Source organism: Osmerus eperlanus, chromosome 1 (genome assembly GCF_963692335.1).
Source record: "Osmerus eperlanus chromosome 1, fOsmEpe2.1, whole genome shotgun sequence".
NCBI lineage: Eukaryota > Metazoa > Chordata > Actinopteri > Osmeriformes > Osmeridae > Osmerus > Osmerus eperlanus.
Window position 1 is genome coordinate 12,595,565 of NC_085018.1, and position 17,300 is coordinate 12,612,864.

The window sequence follows — 17,300 nt, forward strand, 5'->3', positions numbered from 1 at the left end:
TCAGTGTTCTGGCAGGCGAACTGAGAGACGAACAGTGGCCCATCATGTTCAATGTGAGTGTAGTAGGAGTAGTCCCCCACACACGTCCTCACCACACATGCCACAAATAGACAGTGTAGGTGCTAGATTCCTGAGCCCCGGACTGGAGGTCTATCCTGATGAGGTCTGTGTGTGCGCGCGCCTGTGGGTGCGCCAATGTGTGTGTGTTGTGTGTGCGTGCGCGCGCGCGTACGTGTGTGCTGTTTGACCCGGGGTCACACACACACAGTCAGCTCCAGCAGAGGAGGTCTGCTGCGGAGGCAGCTGGATCATGTGGGAGACACAGGTTGACCTCTGGTACGGTCACATAACAATTTGAAGTACTCTTACAAAAGCAGCTTATTATGAGGATTTTTTTAATTCGATTTTTTTGTGCACGGTTGTAGTACCTTGATTCCCAACTGGGCTCTATCCTGTCTGTTCTTTCTTTCTCTCTCCTTCCATATCTCACCCTCTTCATGTCTCTCTTCTTCAATGTCTCTTGCTCAATCTCTCCCTCTTTTTTTCCCCCTCTCTCCACCTTCCCCTTCTCCTCCTCCTCCCGTCCTTAGGAGGGATCTCTCACTCAGTAAGCAGAGTAGAGCTCTGCAGAGCAGAATAGAGGGGGCTAGCTCTACTGGCAGTGGTAGTGGTCCCCCCTGCAGCAGCAGGTTAGTACAAGGTCACCTCAGCCCTCATCTGCTTTGTCTGCAGTTAGGAGTATCTCTCTCTCTCTCTCTCTCTCTCTCTCTCTCTCTCTCTCTGTGTCTCTCTCTCTCTCTGTGTCTCTCTCTCTCTCTGTGTCTCTCTCTCTCTCTCTCTGCTGCCAGACTGGTGATGTGAAGTGGCAGTTGTGCATGTTCCAGGTTGTGAGCACCATTGGAGGCTGCTATCTAAAGGCCTGTGTTCAGTGACCTCTAGCCTGCTCCTTTATACTTAATGGGGTTTCTTTTTTCCTTTCCTTCTCTCTACCCCCCCATAAATAAATGGCTTGAATAGGAAGTGGATCTACTTTGTGTCAGGTCCTTGTTTGAACTAGACCAAGGTCATCCAGTCCTGGCTTCATTGTACGACTGCACCACCTTGGAGTAGGAGTAGCGAGGTCCCTGGGCCAGGGTTGGGCTGGCTGTGGGAACCTGGGGAATGTTCTTTGTTTCTGGCTGATAACTGTTGCACCACTTCCGCAAAGGATGAAGGATGAACCGATATTTCATCACATCATTCGGACAATATTCACATCATCTTATCAAATCGTATCGTACGCCCCCTCAGACGAATCCATCCCTCCACAGAGCCGCCACCTTGTTGGAGCAACAACAGCTGGAGCCCGGCTCTGACCAGGGCCGCTTGTTTTCTCCACACAGGACGCGGTCGGAGCAAACATGTCGATCGCGATGACGCAAATCCCCACTGCGTTAATCCAGGGAGCGCCATTTGCACTTTAATCCGTCCCGGGCCGCGCCTCAGTGTGACGAACGGTTGAGACGAGGTCTCCACAGAAACGACGTACCAACAACTCCTCCACAGCTTGTAGAAGCTGTTGCCCCGCCATGGCGCTTTAGCCAGCTAGTCAGAGCTAGCATTGTAATAGCCAGATGCTGAAGCACACAATACCAGGTAGGCCTTAGTGATGTAACACCTGTGTGTGCGTGTGTGTGTGCGTGTGTGTGTGTGTGTGTATCCCACCCATGGAGCAAGTGCATCCCTCTAGGTCCCCTGGGTGGCGCCCCCCCCATGTCATGCTGTGAGGAGCGGGGACTGGGCCTGTCCCTTCTGCTCACTCTGATCGTCTGACACACGGGAGCGCCGAGGTCAGCACGACCTACTTTTCCCTCCGGATGCCCTTCTGCTGTGGAGCTGCAACTACCCTTCTACCACTGTGTCGGCGGAGTGTGTGGGGGGGAGAGTGTGTGTGGGGGGGAGAGTGTGTGTGTGCGGGGGAGTGTGTGTGTGTGTGTGCGGGGGAGAGTGTGTGTGTGTCGAGGAGGGTCACAGGGCGGGGTTGCTTACGCCTTCACTGCTGTCCTAGTGTGTTAAATCACCACATTCGTCAGGACAGTAGTCAGGAGACACGTTGCGGTATGGGTTGGAGGCGGCCGGCGCGCCCACACACACACACACACACACACACTCACACAGTGATGGGTTTGAAGTGCGCTGTGGGGGTTGCAGGTACATGCTGGGCAGCACTTGGGCTGGCCCCCTGCAGAGGGCTCTGGCTGACTCACTCTGAACGCGCGCCCCCCCCCCCCCCTCTTCCCTTGTTCACACTCGTTGACCCCAGCTACCAACCCCCCCACCCCCACACACACACACACACATATACCCCTCCCAAGTCCGCCTCACATCCTGTCATATGATTCGACTTCCTTTGTGACTTCTTGTCGGCCAAAGAGGGAGGCTGACAAGACCACAGTGATTCAAACCTGGTCATGATCTTGGAGGTGTCAGACTTAACCGCACAGACACGCGCAGCAGGGGGATGATTCAAACCTGGAGCCCCATTGCTAGGCACTCCTCTACCAGTCACAAGCAGCGCTCCCTTCCTCTCTCTCTCTCTCTCCATCACCCTGTCTTTCGCTCCCTCTCTTTTTCTTTCTCCCTATCTCACCCTCTCCCTCCCTCGCCCTCTCTGTCTCGCTCGTTAATGTTACATTCAGATGTCACTCGGCTGGCACGTTGCCGCTAAGTCACTGTTAATTGGGGGGGGAGTTTGGGGGATTTTGACTTGCCGTCTCTCTCGCCCCGGCCCCCCCGAGCAGACGCCGTGATCTCTAAAACGCGGCGGGAGTGGCTGTCATCACATCCTCCGCGGCGTGGCGTCTCCACAGCCGTGTCACAACACCTCCCTTCCCTGGGCATCGCCCCGTCTCCCACGGCGGACCCCCCGAGGCCTGCTGGTTTCACACCAGTGATGTGTGTGTGTGTGCGCGCGCGCGCGCACGGGTGTGTGCATGCGTGTGTGAGTCCCAGATTGGAGAGCATGTTTAAAGAATGCAGCGTGTCGTTGAGGAGACGGGAGAGAAGGAGGGGAGAGGTGGAGGAAAGGAGAGGAGGAAAAGGAGGTGGAAGAGGAAACAAGCAGAGAGGAGAGTAGAGGAGAGTAGAGGAGAGTAGAAGAGAGTAGAGGAGAGTAGAGGAGAAGGGAGGAGAGGAGAGGAGGGGAAAGAAGAGGAGAGGAGGTTCATAAAAACTGAATGTGTACTGCTGTGGCAGCGGGAGCAGGGCAGGGTGTAGAGAAGACTTAATGGCTGTATCAATGATTTAGCCCTGTGAGAAGGCTCTAATGTAGTGAAGACACACTCCTGTGGAAGCACCATACTGTAGTACACACACACACAGGCCCTCTGAGCACATAGAGGGATAGTTCTACTTGAACTTAAGTGCTTACGGCTGTTTGACACTCACAGGTCTACAGTATACTGTCCCTCTGCAGAGGTTAGGCCTTGCCCTCAGAGCCATTGTATGTTCTCTAAACGGATGCTGTCTCAGCCTCTTGTCACCATGCAGTATGCATGGGCAGCACCGCGCTGGGCTCCAGCAGCCTGCTTCTGATGTTTGCCGGCCTGACACGGAAGTCTCTCTTTATCTGTCTCTCTGTGTGTGTGCTTGTTAGTGTGCCTGTCTGTGTGTGCACATGTGCATGTTTTTGTGTGTGGGTGCGTGTGTGTAGGTGTGTGTGGGCGCGTGTGTATGGGTAAGTGTGTGCGCCCGCGTGCGTACGGGTAGATGTGTGTGTGTGTGTGAGAGAGAGATGTGAGTCCACTCAGCCTGCAGTTGGCCCATCTCCAACTGACTCCAGGGCTACAAGGCTGAATGTAATAAACCAGGCCTGCGTTCCATTCCAGGAAGTTGTTGATTTATTGGATGTATGAAGGGGAGTAAACGAAGGCTCACGGGGGGGGGGGGGGGGGGAGACGACCCATTCCTGGAGCAAGACCCAGCTCAGGGGGTACCACTCGACTCCACCTCCCTCCGCAGCCCTCATGACAGCTCCAGACCCCCGGCCCCCATCAGTCACCTTCAGGCAGGCTGCTCCATCCTCCTAACCCACCTCCCCAAGAGCCTGATGGAACGGTCATTAAAGCCAGAGTCACCTCAGCTGCCCCCCCGTCCCAGTGTGGCACTGGGACGGGGGGGGCTCGGCGTCTCTCGCTTCCCGTTGCTCGTGTTTTGGGGCTCCACTCGGGGACGTGGGCCAAGCCTACCTGCTGAACACAGCTTCCTGACTGCTGTGTCTCACCAGTGAGCAGCTATCTGGAGTCCAATATCAGAGTGGTTCCATGGTGGTTAATGAGGTTGTTGATCCATCACCACTAACCCTGCTTTCTCTCTCTCTTTCTCTCTCTCTCTTTCTCCCCCCATCCTCTCTCTCTCTCTCTCTCTCTCTCTCTCTCTCTCTCTCTCTCTCTCTCCCCCTCCCTCTCCCTCTCCCCCTCCCTCCCTCCCTCCCTCCTGCTATCTCTTCCCACAGAACTCAATACGGCACAATCTGTCATTGAACAAGTGTTTTCTCAAAGTGCCTCGCTCCAAAGATGACCCGGGAAAGGTAAGACCCCTCTTTTCGATTCAAACTCTTTCAAAGTTGCACTTAGACAAAAGGTTTTTAGTAAAAAAAACCTCAACAAAAGCCAGATTCTCAAAGACATACTGAAGAAATAGTCTGACAGTCTGGGAATAGCATGTTTCTAAACCCATCATGAACCTTCCACCGCCACGAGGTTATCCAATCCAAATCTCTTCTTTTTAAGAGGTCAGACTGATGGTGAAGGAGCCATAAACTGAAATCGTCTGATTGAAATCGTCCCCAGCATTCCAAACAACACCGATAATAGTGATCATCTCCTCCTCCTCTTCTCCCTCTCTCCTCTTCTCCTATGTCCTCCTCTCCTATCACAGTTTTTCCAGTCAGATTTTAGTCATTCGTGCTACTAGTTCCCTGGTTAATTATTCACATGATGTGTGTTGGGCCCTTTTTATTCAAATGTATATATTATGGACGGAATATGTAATAATGGCCTAACTATATGTAACCTAGATTTCCTTCTTGAACGTTTAGTGTGTGTGTGTGCATGCGTGCATCTGTGTTAGTGCTTGCATAGTTGCCTAAGCATGCGTGCACACCACCACACACACTCACACAAACACACACACACACAGAGACATGAGGAGCTCCGTGTAGCCGTGTAGAGGATGGGGACTGAATGCTAATTTCATGTTTTGCTGTAATCCTCTGATATTGACACTCCTGGGAGCTGCTCCACTAAATACAAAATAATCTATTGCTGTATGGATTCCATTCCAGATGCATGGCCAACACGCTCGCATCCTTAATGTTTCATTTGGAATTTTCCCCCGCTACCCCCCCCACCCCCCCGAACCCCCCACCCTCCGCCCCGAAAGACAACTTCAAAGAGACGCGAGCAGCTCTTGATACGTTGCATCAATATTGTAATGTGGCGGGAGCGCGAGACCTGCTGCCTGGCTGAGATAGGGAGGCCGAGTGAGAGGCATGTCCGGCTCCCTGAGATGGAGGCAGAGATGAGGAAGGGGGCGAGCCTACAGTACGTATGCTTACCCTCCCCCCCTACCCCCGCCTAGGTGAGGGGCCAGAGGAACCCAGAGATAGCGAGTCCCGTGGCCAATCCGTCGTTGAGTCGACAGGGGGGGGGGGGGGGGGGGGGTAAGCATACGTACTGTAGGCTCGCCCCCTTCCTCATCTCTGCCTCCATCTCAGGGAGCCGGACATGCCTCTCACTCGGCCTCCCTATCTCAGCCAGGGGGATTTGACGATATCCTGTCAATTTTTTTTTTACCACTCTGGAAAAGTATCTGCTGCAAACACGCCGTTTAGGTGGTGAGGCTTGTGTCAGGGAGCAGACTATGTCGTTCCAGCGAGGCCTGTTTGGTGTTACAACACTGTGGCCTCGACCAGTCGGCCTTTTGTGTTTGAACTGATTAGAATACTAGGGACAGAGGACTTTCATTTGTCATTTCATTTGTTTTATACTGTAGGCCACACACACACACACACACACACCAGGCAGTCTTTACTGTACCAGTATAATGCAGTGTATTTATTGGTGAATAATTTAACAGCCCTTTATATGGGTTTGTTTTTTTCCAGGCGGGTCTCTGGGGGCCTAGTGGGGAGATGCAGCCTACCCTACCCAACCCCCGCCCCCGCCCCACTCCCACCGCCCCCTCCTCTCCCAAGGGGCTTGGCTTGAAGATTTTTTGCCTAATTAAAATCTCCTCCACCCAGCCCAGCTCTCCTCCAGCAGGCTGCTGTGCTCTACCGGTACCGGTACCGCAGCTCCTGATTGGTTACTCCTGAACGGTTAATCATCCTGTCCGTTGTCTCCGCCACCAGTCTGACCTTTCTCCCGGTACCGGTACGGTAGAATCCCCTAGACCGGTATTATCATCGCCTGATTACGGCCTTGTTATCTCTGTCAGAGATTACAGTAAAACTAAGAAATGTCCCTGTGAGAGAATTACAGTTTTTTTTTGGCTTCTTTTGTTCTCGTGAGATTTTTATTTTATTTTTACGCTTCATTTGTTGAGAAATTCCTCCTCAGAGGAATATGTTCATTAACCTCAAGCCTTGAACATTTTAAAGAATTATTAATATAAATAATAATGCTACAGCTTCGTACAGATTCAGCACATAACTGTTTTTGCTCTGAACCAGAGTAGGATGCTACACGCTGTACATGCATACGGCGCTAGTCTGAGCTGAAACGTTTCTTAAGAAACTCAGGAGCAGCGTTGCTTGGTGTGCGGCCAGGTTGGTCTGCAATAGCAGACAAGGCCTGACATGAGACATGAGAGCGTCTGACCTCCCGTTCAGACTGAAATTATCAATTATTCCCTCTGCTAAGGAGTCATTGTAAAGGTCCTGATCTCACTTTCTCCTGACAATTGAGATGCTATCTCTCGGTAAAGAAAATAAAAATGAAATATTTTTGACGAGAGAGAGAGAGAGAAAAGAAAAGGGTCTTGCCGGTTATAAGACCTTAGGGTGAGAATCTAATTTTAACAACTGTAAGCAGTGTTGCTTTTGGCTTGCGGCGTGGAACTCGCCATTGAAAAATAAATTAAATGGGGGGGCCGAATGCAGAGATAAATAATGGATTTCTCGAGGTGGTGGAGAGGAATATAGTGGAGGACTGTAGCAGGAGGTAGGTATCTCCAGCCCCAGAGCCAGAACCACTGGTCTCTCCTTGATTACGTCTCCTCATACCTGAGCTTAAAGACAACCCTGCTGCCTCATACCCCAGTCAACCTGGTTGACTGGCTGGTAGGCTTGCTGACGGACTGGCTGGCTGGCTGACTGGCAGTTCTGCTTTAAGGCTGAGTGACTTGTCACAGGCTGACTGACTGACTGACTGACAATGCATTTAAGCAGCTTGTCTCGGTCTTTTGCTCGGTGTGTGGATGTGAATATGAATTAGTGTCGTGGTTTTAAAGTGGGGATGTCTTAATAAACAGCATCGGAATTGAGAACAGAGCTGGTTCTCCTCCCTCCAACATGGATGCTGCTGCACTGTGTGTAGGGGAGCCCCTGGGTCTGTGTTCTTGTCATTGTATGGAGTTATAACTCACTCTCCCGCTTTATCTCTCCCCCCTCTCTCTCTCTCTCTCTCTCTCTCAGGGCTCCTACTGGGCCATAGACACCAACCCAAAGGAGGACACCTTACCCACCCGGCCAAAGAAGAGGCCGCGCTCCGGAGAAAGGGTCAGTCTCTCCGTCTGTCTGATAGGGCGCTCAGAATCAACCTCTACCTTCTCTACCTGCCTTTCTTTTGGTTGCTCTCTCTTTCTTTCTTTCTTTCTTTCTATTGTCTCCTATTTCCTCTATGTTACTCTCTGTATCCCTCAGCCTCTCTCTCACTCTCTCACACACACACACACAGTCACGTCCGCTCTCAGTGGGAGGTTCTTTATGTAACATCCTCTCAGTGTGTCTGGTTCAGCCTGTCTTGTAGTTGGCTCCTTATTAATAAACCAGGCCCCCGGCAACCATTACATACATTGCAGTTTGCAGTCTTCTTTTTTTTTTTTTGTGAACAAACATCAATTAATGCAGATCTGCGCGCGGGGTTATTCTGAGCAGGAGCTTTTGTCTTTAATTATGTATGAGCCCTGTCCAGTGTAATGTACAGCCTCATAGCTTTAGTGAGCCACTCAGATTGACCTGGCTCTGGGGCTTAGTGGGTCTGCCTGTCTGTCTGTTTATGCTGTCTGCCTGCCTGTCTGTCTGTCTGTCTGTCTATCCTCTTTCTTTGTATGTCTGTTGCTGTTCCTCTATCTCAGAGTGGGGAACCTTTTTTCTGCCAAGGGCCATTTGGATATTTATAAAATCATTCGGGGCCGTACAGAATTATCAACTTAAAAATGTGCCTGCTATATTTGGTCAAACATTTAATTAACTCACCTCTAATGTGATGGCTGGAACTGCTTCTCTTTGGTGAGGTTTGTGATGTTAGCTGGCACGGATGCAGCCTGCTTTGACTAGGGGTGCATCGAACATTTCTTGGGGGGTATCATGATTACGGAAAGGGATCGTATAATTTTTTATATTGCTACTATTTTTGAGACTGCTTATCGATCTGAGTGTTAATCAGGCGCGGAGCCATACGTTGTAAACATTCGGGGCTTAGCCCAAACCAACAACGTATTCTGGGTTTGATTTGCTGGAAAGGAATTCCAGACTTAATGCGAGCGTGCGAGCGAAATTTTTTGGTACATTGGTACGCAACGCTGCGCGCCTCCACGGTCCTCATCCACATCTTAAAATAGTGCTGCTGCCAACGAATAATGCACCTAATAATATGGTTCCTGCAGTGCCATGGCGGGCCGGACCAAATGATTTCCCGACGTTCCCCACCCCTGCTCTATCTGTTCCATGTCTTTGTCCTCCTGTGTAGCATGTCGGCTCGTCAGACAGACATGTTTTGTGTGTGCGCGGCCGAAATGCATCCATGTAACTAGAGAGGGTACAATTTCTGGGGAAATTGTAGGGTGTGCTTGCTTGCGTCGGTTGCACAGGGTTCCATTTTTGAATGACATTTTTACAACTGATATTTCTGTATTTTATATAAAAATGCATACTTATTATTTATAAAGATTACATAGATTTAAAAGCATTTTTTTGCGGCTCATTTACAACTGAAAATACGAGTGAAGTGTAGAATGAAATAGATGTCTTCTCATTTCCCCTGCAAGAGGCAGCCTCATCGTTGAATCAAAACGAATAAATTTGGCAGACCGGTGTAAAAATTGACCTAATCTCTATGACTTAAACGTCCTTAAGTTTTTCCCTTCTCGTGATATTTTAAGGAATTTAGCCTACTCATATTGCATTCATTCATGAATAAAGAACCCCCTTTGAAGATTATTCTAAGAAGTTACCGGCAGTAGAAGATGGAATCGCGATTCAAACAGTACCATCTGCTAACTGAAAATATGCCCTCAAAAACGTAAATAAGCTTGACATTTATTTAGTGGAAAATCGCTTTCATAAAAAGCTCACTGGTAGCGATCATTGTCAGTAACAACGCCAAGTGCGATATAGCCCTGTGTGGAGAAGCTGCCCCGGTAAATTCTACTACGGTACAGTACTAGTAGACTACTGCTGTGTTCGTCTTGGTAGCGATTGCGTTGGTTGAATTGGATTCAACTTTCCGTTGTACGGTTTAGGCTGAAATTAATTATTTTCATGAACAGATTGACAAAGTTTAGGCTGTGGCAATGAAGTTAAGGTTAGTAGTTACATAGACTTTTGGTTTAAGTAAGGGGATTGCCGAACATGTTCTGTCGCCGTTTGACTTCCTACAGCTGTGTAGATGTTTTTGTAGTGTGTCTCGCGTAGGCTACAGCGTTGCAGTGAGCAACGCTGGTTTGAAACCACAGGTAATGATAATTTCACCCACAAATCGTTTACTTGTAATGTAATGTCATAATAAATCCTACAACGAAAATGTATTTGTGAGGAATGTTTATTTTAACGATTGAAAACAGATGCATCATAGACCACTGTAGTATGTGTTGCCCGGGCAACAGAGGCTAATGTCATGATGCTAATACTTCCGAAAGTAGATGTACTTCCTTAATAAAATCAGCTTATATTGTACATTACACGTCACAATTGTGTGTCATATCACAAAGTAAAATTAGTAAATAGTTATCACCCTGGCCTCTTTGCTTGTGGCGTTTCTGCAGCTGCCTTGCAGTAAAGCAGTTATCTTAGCTATCTCCCAGAAGTTAACGAGCTGCTAAACTAATGTTCTGCTAGAGGTAGTCACGCGAGTTTTCGTGACGTTAGTGACGTAAGTAGCGTCATTGACTGTGGCTAGCAAGTTAGCCACCGTTAGCTTCACTTTTCGCCACAAAAACGTAATTTCCACTTAAACCATACAACGGAACGTAAATCCCAATAGAAGCAACTCAATCGCTACCAAGACGAAACTTTTGACACATAGGTTGTCTATGTAGGCCAAATATTGACTGAGTTTTAGGGGGGCAAAAAGAATAACAACTAGAAAAGGCTGTTCCTGCGAAACAGCAGTGAGAATGCTGAAAACCTGAATGGGGATAGCTGACCATGCTAAAAAAAGCTGAAAATAGTGAAAATTTAGTAGAAAGTTATAAGCTGAAGCTTCAAAGCAACCGAAAGGTATTTTTGAAAGGGGCTGGAGTAGCATTCCAACAATGATTTGAAAGGATTTACCATTACTTTAAAAGGGAGAATAATTTGCACAAAAACCTTAATAGTATAAAAGTATAAAAGTGAGAAATGAGAAAATACCCGCAAGCTGAAATGATTTTCAAAAATGTGAGTCACACAAAAGAGGCAGTGTGGAAGCTGAACTGCATCATCTTAACAAAGCTAAGAGCTAAAATAGCCTACAATGTGGGAGAAGCTGAAAGCTGAACTGTTAAAAAGAAGAAGAAGTAGGCTAGCTAGTCGTAACAAGAATATTATCGTTTTAACAGATTAAATTATAGTTGGGATAGTATTAGCAGTAGCAGATGTAGCCTATGCGTTTACTCGGCTTTCTTAGTTGGATTCAATGTGTTGATGGAATGAAACATACAGCAGTAGGACCGATACAGGAAGACACGGCGACACTTTGTTGCAGAAGGATGATGGTGCAAGTTGTCCGTGGAGCATACAACGATTAATAAAAAAGAATCATGTAGACGTGTTTATTGAGTAATCGCATAACTAATTACACATGTAAACGGAGTAATCGTATTATTGGCATAAACCGACAATTGCTAGTAATCGTGTTTCTCATGGTCAAGTAAACGTACCAATCACCTGTGTGAGAGACTGAGTGGTGCGTGTCTGTCGTTACGGTGATGGTGCAGCTATGATTGCTAACGCGCTGAGGGCAGAGAATAAGAGAAATGTAGCTAGAATCCACACCTCAAACAAGATAACCTAGACGCAAAACTGTACGTCCAATCCAAAATATAAGGATATTTTCCGAGACCCAAGACTCTGCCTAAATCAGAGATATTCTTTATATGTCTGTGCAGTCAGAAATACGACTCTACCTGCAGTTTCAAAAACGTGTTCCTTTTGCTTTCCTGGTGCTTGTTTGTTTGGTTGCCACGGTGATGGCGCAGCTGTGATAGCTAACGAGCTAGGCAGAGAGAAAAACGAACATTTACCTAGCATCCACACCTCAAACAAGTTGACCTAGACGCAAAACTATACGTCCAATCCAAAATATAAGGATATTTTCCGAGACCCAAGACTCTGCCGAAACCAGAGATGTCCTTTATATGTCTGTGCGGTCAGAAATACGACTCTATCGGCAGTTTCAGAATCTTGTTCCTTCTTGCTTTCTCTGACTGATTTTACTCACCTCTCCATTGAAGTTAGTGAGAGAATTTGAAAGGCTGCTCTCGCTTCAAGGCTCATAGCTGAAAATCTGTAAATGTGAGCTCTTTAGTAGTTACATTGGCTGAAAGAGGACAATTTTTCCTACATTTTAAGGTATAACTTGTTTCTGTAAGTTAAACTATATGAACGTTAGAGGAATTTGTTTGACAAATTAGTTGAATATCAGAAAAAGAGCAGCAAGCAGTGTGCCACTCTGCTTGCTGCTCATTCATAAAAATAAAGAAGGAGCAAACATTTTAATGTATTTCAAACTGTCATAATTCAAAATTGGCTGAACATTTAAAAAAGCTGAATCATTTGGGAATAGCTGAATGTCTTGTGAACATTTTAAAGGTTGAATGGTGTCTCTAGCTGAAAGTAAGCTGAAGTAGTTACGTTTGAAAGAGGAGGAAGCTTTTTAATGATTTGAAAGGATTTACCATTACTTTTAATGGGAGAATAATTTGCACAAAAACCTTAATGTCTTAAAAAGTATAAAAGTGAGAAATACCAAAAGTCATAGCCATCATCTCCTGAAGGAGCTGAAAGTTTTGATACAAAAGTTGTAGGAATCGGTTAAAGTATGCAGAACGAGTTAAAGGCCAAAAAACGGCGGAAGAACTGAGAAGTTGAAAAGCAATAGTGAGAATGCTTAACAGCATTCTCACAACTAGAAACGGCTGTTCCTGCGAAACAGCAGTGAGAATGCTGAAAACCTGAATGGGGATAGCTGACCATGCTAAAAAAGCTGAAAATAGTGAAAATTTAGTAGAAAGTTATAAGCTGAAGCTTCAAAGCAACCGAAAGGTATTTTTGAAAGGGGCTGGAGCAGCATTCCAACAATGATTTGAAAGGATTTACCATTACTTTTAAAGGGAGAATAATTTGCACAAAAACCTTTACATTTTAAAAAGTATAAAAGTGAGAAATGAGAAAATACCCGCAAGCTGAAATGAATTTCAAAAATGTGTGAGTGACACAAAAGAGGCAGTGTGGAAGCTGAACTGCATCATCTGCATCATCTTAACAAAGCTAAGAGCTAAAATAGCCTACAATGCGGGAGAAGCTGAAAGCTGAACTGTTAAACAGAAGAAGTAGGCTAGCTAGTCGTAACAAGAATATTATCGTTTTAACAGCTGAAATTATAGTTGGGATAGTAATAGCAGTAGCAGATGTAGCCTACCATTGAGTGCGTTTACTCGGCTTTCTTAGTTGGATTCAATGTGTTGATGGAATGAAACATACAGCAGTAGGGCCGATACAGGAAGACACGGCGACACTTTGTTGCAGAAGGATGATGGTGCAAGTTGTCCGTGGAGCATACAACGATTAATAAAAAAGAATCATGTAGACGCGTTTATTGAGTAATCGCATAACTAATTACACATGTAAACGGAGTAATCGTATTATTGGCATAAACCGACAATTGCTAGTAATCGTGTTTCTCATGGTCAAGTAAACGTACCAATCACCTGTGTGAGAGACTGAGTGGTGCGTGTCTGTCGTTACGGTGATGGTGCAGCTATGATTGCTAACGCGCTGAGGGCAGAGAATAAGAGAAATGTAGCTAGAATCCACACCCCAAACAAGATAACCTAGACGCAAAACTGTACGTCCAATCCAAAATATAAGGATATTTTCCGAGACCCAAGACTCTGCCGAAACCAGAGATATTCTTTATATGTCTGTGCAGTCAGAAATACGACTCTACCTGCAGTTTCAAAAACGTGTTCCTTTTGCTTTCCTGGTGCTTGTTTGTTTGGTTGCCACGGTGATGGCGCAGCTGTGATAGCTAACGAGCTAGGCAGAGAGAAAAACGAACATTTACCTAGCATCCACACCTCAAACAAGTTGACCTAGACGCAAAACTATACGTCCAATCCAAAATATAAGGATATTTTCCGAGACCCAAGACTCTGCCGAAACCAGAGATGTCCTTTATATGTCTGTGCGGTCAGAAATACGACTCTATCGGCAGTTTCAAAATCTTGTTCCTTCTTGCTTTCTCTGACTGATTTTACTCACCTCTCCATTGAAGTTAGTGAGAGAATTTGAAAGGCTGCTCTCGCTTCAAGGCTCATAGCTGAAAATCTGTAAATGTGAGCTCTTTAGTAGTTACATTGGCTGAAAGAGGACAATTTTTCCTACATTTTAAGGTATAACTTGTTTCTGTAAGTTAAACTATATGAACGTTAGAGGAATTTGTTTGACAAATTAGTTGAATATCAGAAAAAGAGCAGCAAGCAGAGTGTGCCACTCTGCTTGCTGCTCATTCATAAAAATCAAGAAGGAGCAAACATTTTAATGTATTTCAAACTGTCATAATTCAAAATTGGCTGAACATTTGAAAAAGCTGAATCATTTGGGAATAGCTGAATGTCTTGTGAACATTTTAAAGGTTGAATGGTGTCTCTAGCTGAAAGTAAGCTGAAGTAGTTACGTTTGAAAGAGGAGGAAGCTTTTTAATGATTTGAAAGGATTTACCATTACTTTTAATGGGAGAATAATTTGCACAAAAACCTTAATGTCTTAAAAAGTATAAAAGTGAGAAATACCAAAAGTCATAGCCATCATCTCCTGAAGGAGCTGAACGTTTTGATACAAAAGTTGTAGGAATCGGTTAAAGTATGCAGAACGAGTTAAAGGCCAAAAAACGGCGGAAGAACTGAGAAGTTGAAAAGCAATAGTGAGAATGCTTAACAGCATTCTCACAATAATAATATATATGTGAGATAACAAAGGTTGTGCCCTTGCCGAAGGCAAAGCACACCCAACTACCAGTTGAAATGCCCCATGTCAAACATGTGGCGTGTACGTCTCCATGAACACACCGCTCCTTGTCTGTGGGCGTCTGCTTGGCTCCTTCTAGACTCCAGACCTGAAAGCTCATTTGTGTTCATTGTCATGAATCTAATGTGATATTGTTGCGGGCCAATCTTCTTACAGTAAGCAGTTTTATGGAGACAGGCTTCCCGGAGCTATCTGCCCTAACACACACACACACAGTTAGTGTGTGTGTGTGTGTTTAGGGGGTTGCTCTCCACCCTCCTTGGAAATATTTTATACAGTGTGTGACCTAAATAAATGTTGCAAATGTAAATCATTATTGTGTCTCATCAGAGGAGCTGGTATGCTTTCCTTCCGACATACATGACAGATATGGATCCCAGGGCCCTTCCCTAGCTGCAAATTGAGCGATGATTTCAAAATGTGTGTGTGTGTGTGTGAGAGGTGATGGGAGTGATTCACTGTGTGTGTGTCTCCCCTGCAGGCTTCCACACCATACAGCCTGGAGTCAGAGTCTCTGGGGATGGACTGTATGATATCTGGAAGTGCCTCGCCAACGCTGGCCATCAACACTGTGACTAACAAGGTGAGACAGGACGATAGCACCCAGCACAGACCATGCCTACCATGCACTAACCTGGCTGGCTGGCTGTCTGACTGGTTGGTTGGATGACTGGTTGTTCAGTAACCCCACATAGTTCACCTTCTCCATAGTCCTTCATTCATCACTTCACCCTCACATTTCTTCTCCAACCACCCACATATGCCCCCCCCCCCCACACACACACACACACACACGCACACCACCCCCCTCCCCCATGAGAGCAACACTTTAGAACGATACACACACCACCTCCATATCCTCTGCCCTCTCAACCTGTTGCCTCTCCAGACACATGCCAAACACACAGCTGCACCGCACCACTGGAGCCAAGCCTCCATGCTGGCTTATACACACACACACACACACACACACACACACACACACCAACACAGCATCAGCTACTGTGCTCTCACTCATCAACTGAACCACACTCTCTATAATGACTAGCCTTGCTGTATACAGCACCATGTTCGCTATGCTCTCTGTGTGCTTACAGTTAACCATAGTGATACCTTGACACACACTGCTTTGTAACCATAGTGACACCTTGACACGCGCTGCTTTGTACAGCAGGAGCGGTTAACCCTCCTCGTGAAACTGCGTGCGTGTGTGTGTGTGTACATGTGTGAGTGGGTGCGAAGCCTTCCATGAATGGAAAGGGGCCGTACGGGAGCGAGGGAGTGCAGACTGTTGGCTCTAAGTGTGTTGCTCTCACTCAGAAATGTAAATGGGCTTTTTAACCTGAAGCCCTCTCCTCCGGGCCCACCAGGGCCTGCTCTCTGGAGGACTGTTAAAAAGCCTGCAAGTCTCTTATTCATTTACCGCACGCATAGAGAGAAAAGAAATAGGCCGGTTTAATATTAACTGGGGTGTGTGGAGAACAGGGGTGAAGGGGTTTTGCGAGTGTGTGTGTGCGTGTGTGTGCGTGCGTGTGCGTGTCTGTGTGTGTGTGTGTGTGTGTGAATGGGAGAAAGAGTCTGAGGGGGTAAGGAAAAGGAGAAAGTCAAAGAGTAAAAAGGCATTCAAATCTTTGTGAAGGAAGTCATGTGATTAAATACTGTACTTGGGGGTATTTGATGTCTTAGGCCACAGGAAAATGTAATCTGGATTTCCTGGAGTATACTGTACAGCACATGCATTAGCTTCTCATTTGCGTTCCACTGAACAGAAGCATGGAGCTCTCATAGCAGACATCCATTAACCATAGCTATCTGACTAATATCACACCGGTCGAATGGACCTACTGATTGATGAGTTTGTAAAAAAACAAAATAGATAATCAATATACCCATATTTTGATTTGTGGGACGGGAATGAATAACAGTGATTTTGCAACATCGGTTGTGACAAGGACAGCAGTTCCGAAGACAGTTGATAGCAGCTATGAGTATTGAACCAATCCTGCTCTGAAAATAGACAAATGAAAAATGGGCTTTGTTCATCCCTGCTGTGCTCAGCCCCCAACTCTCACTTTGCTGTTTGAAAGCAGAGAACACAAAGCTGGTAAGATGGTGGAGGACATCCTCCTCCCGTTTAACACTGTTACTATATAGAATCACTACCTTCTGATTATCGTACAGCTCATAGACTATCTTCTCAACTTTTTGGCCTCAGGCAAGGATGTGGTGTGCGTGTATTTTGTGAACGTACCTATGTTTGTTTGTTTGTGTGTGTGTGCTTGTAAGGCAGCGTGTCTACAGGTAATAGAGTTGTGTGTGTGTGTAAAGGAATGTTTTCAGAAGTGTCTTTTGTTCTCCTGATTGTAAACATGTTCCTTGCTGTGGTAAAGTGAGGTGAACAGCAGCAGATCTGCACTCCTCCGAGAGCTTGTTTCTCTCCCTGTTCCACTGTCAACACAGAGCAGGCCACGCCTCTGACAGCACACTGTAGCACAGGAAACCCCCACTCTCTTTCTCTCTCTCTCTCTCTCTCTCTTTCTCTCTCTCTCTCTCTCTCTTTCTCTCTCTTTCTCTCTCTCTCTCTCTCTCTCTC

General features: G+C 46.5%; 1 protein-coding gene across 2 annotated transcripts in view; it reads left to right on the plus strand.

The window, feature by feature from the left end:
• Positions 1-17,300, plus strand: part of foxj3 (forkhead box J3) — a 68,043-nt gene that overhangs the window by 36,358 nt on the left and 14,385 nt on the right. For both annotated transcript variants that reach the window (XM_062460587.1, XM_062460588.1), the window contains exons 3-5: positions 4,493-4,567; positions 7,676-7,759; positions 15,189-15,290. In XM_062460587.1, coding sequence (XP_062316571.1) covers positions 4,493-4,567; positions 7,676-7,759; positions 15,189-15,290 — 261 coding nt within the window. The remainder of the gene's footprint in view (positions 1-4,492; positions 4,568-7,675; positions 7,760-15,188; positions 15,291-17,300) is intronic.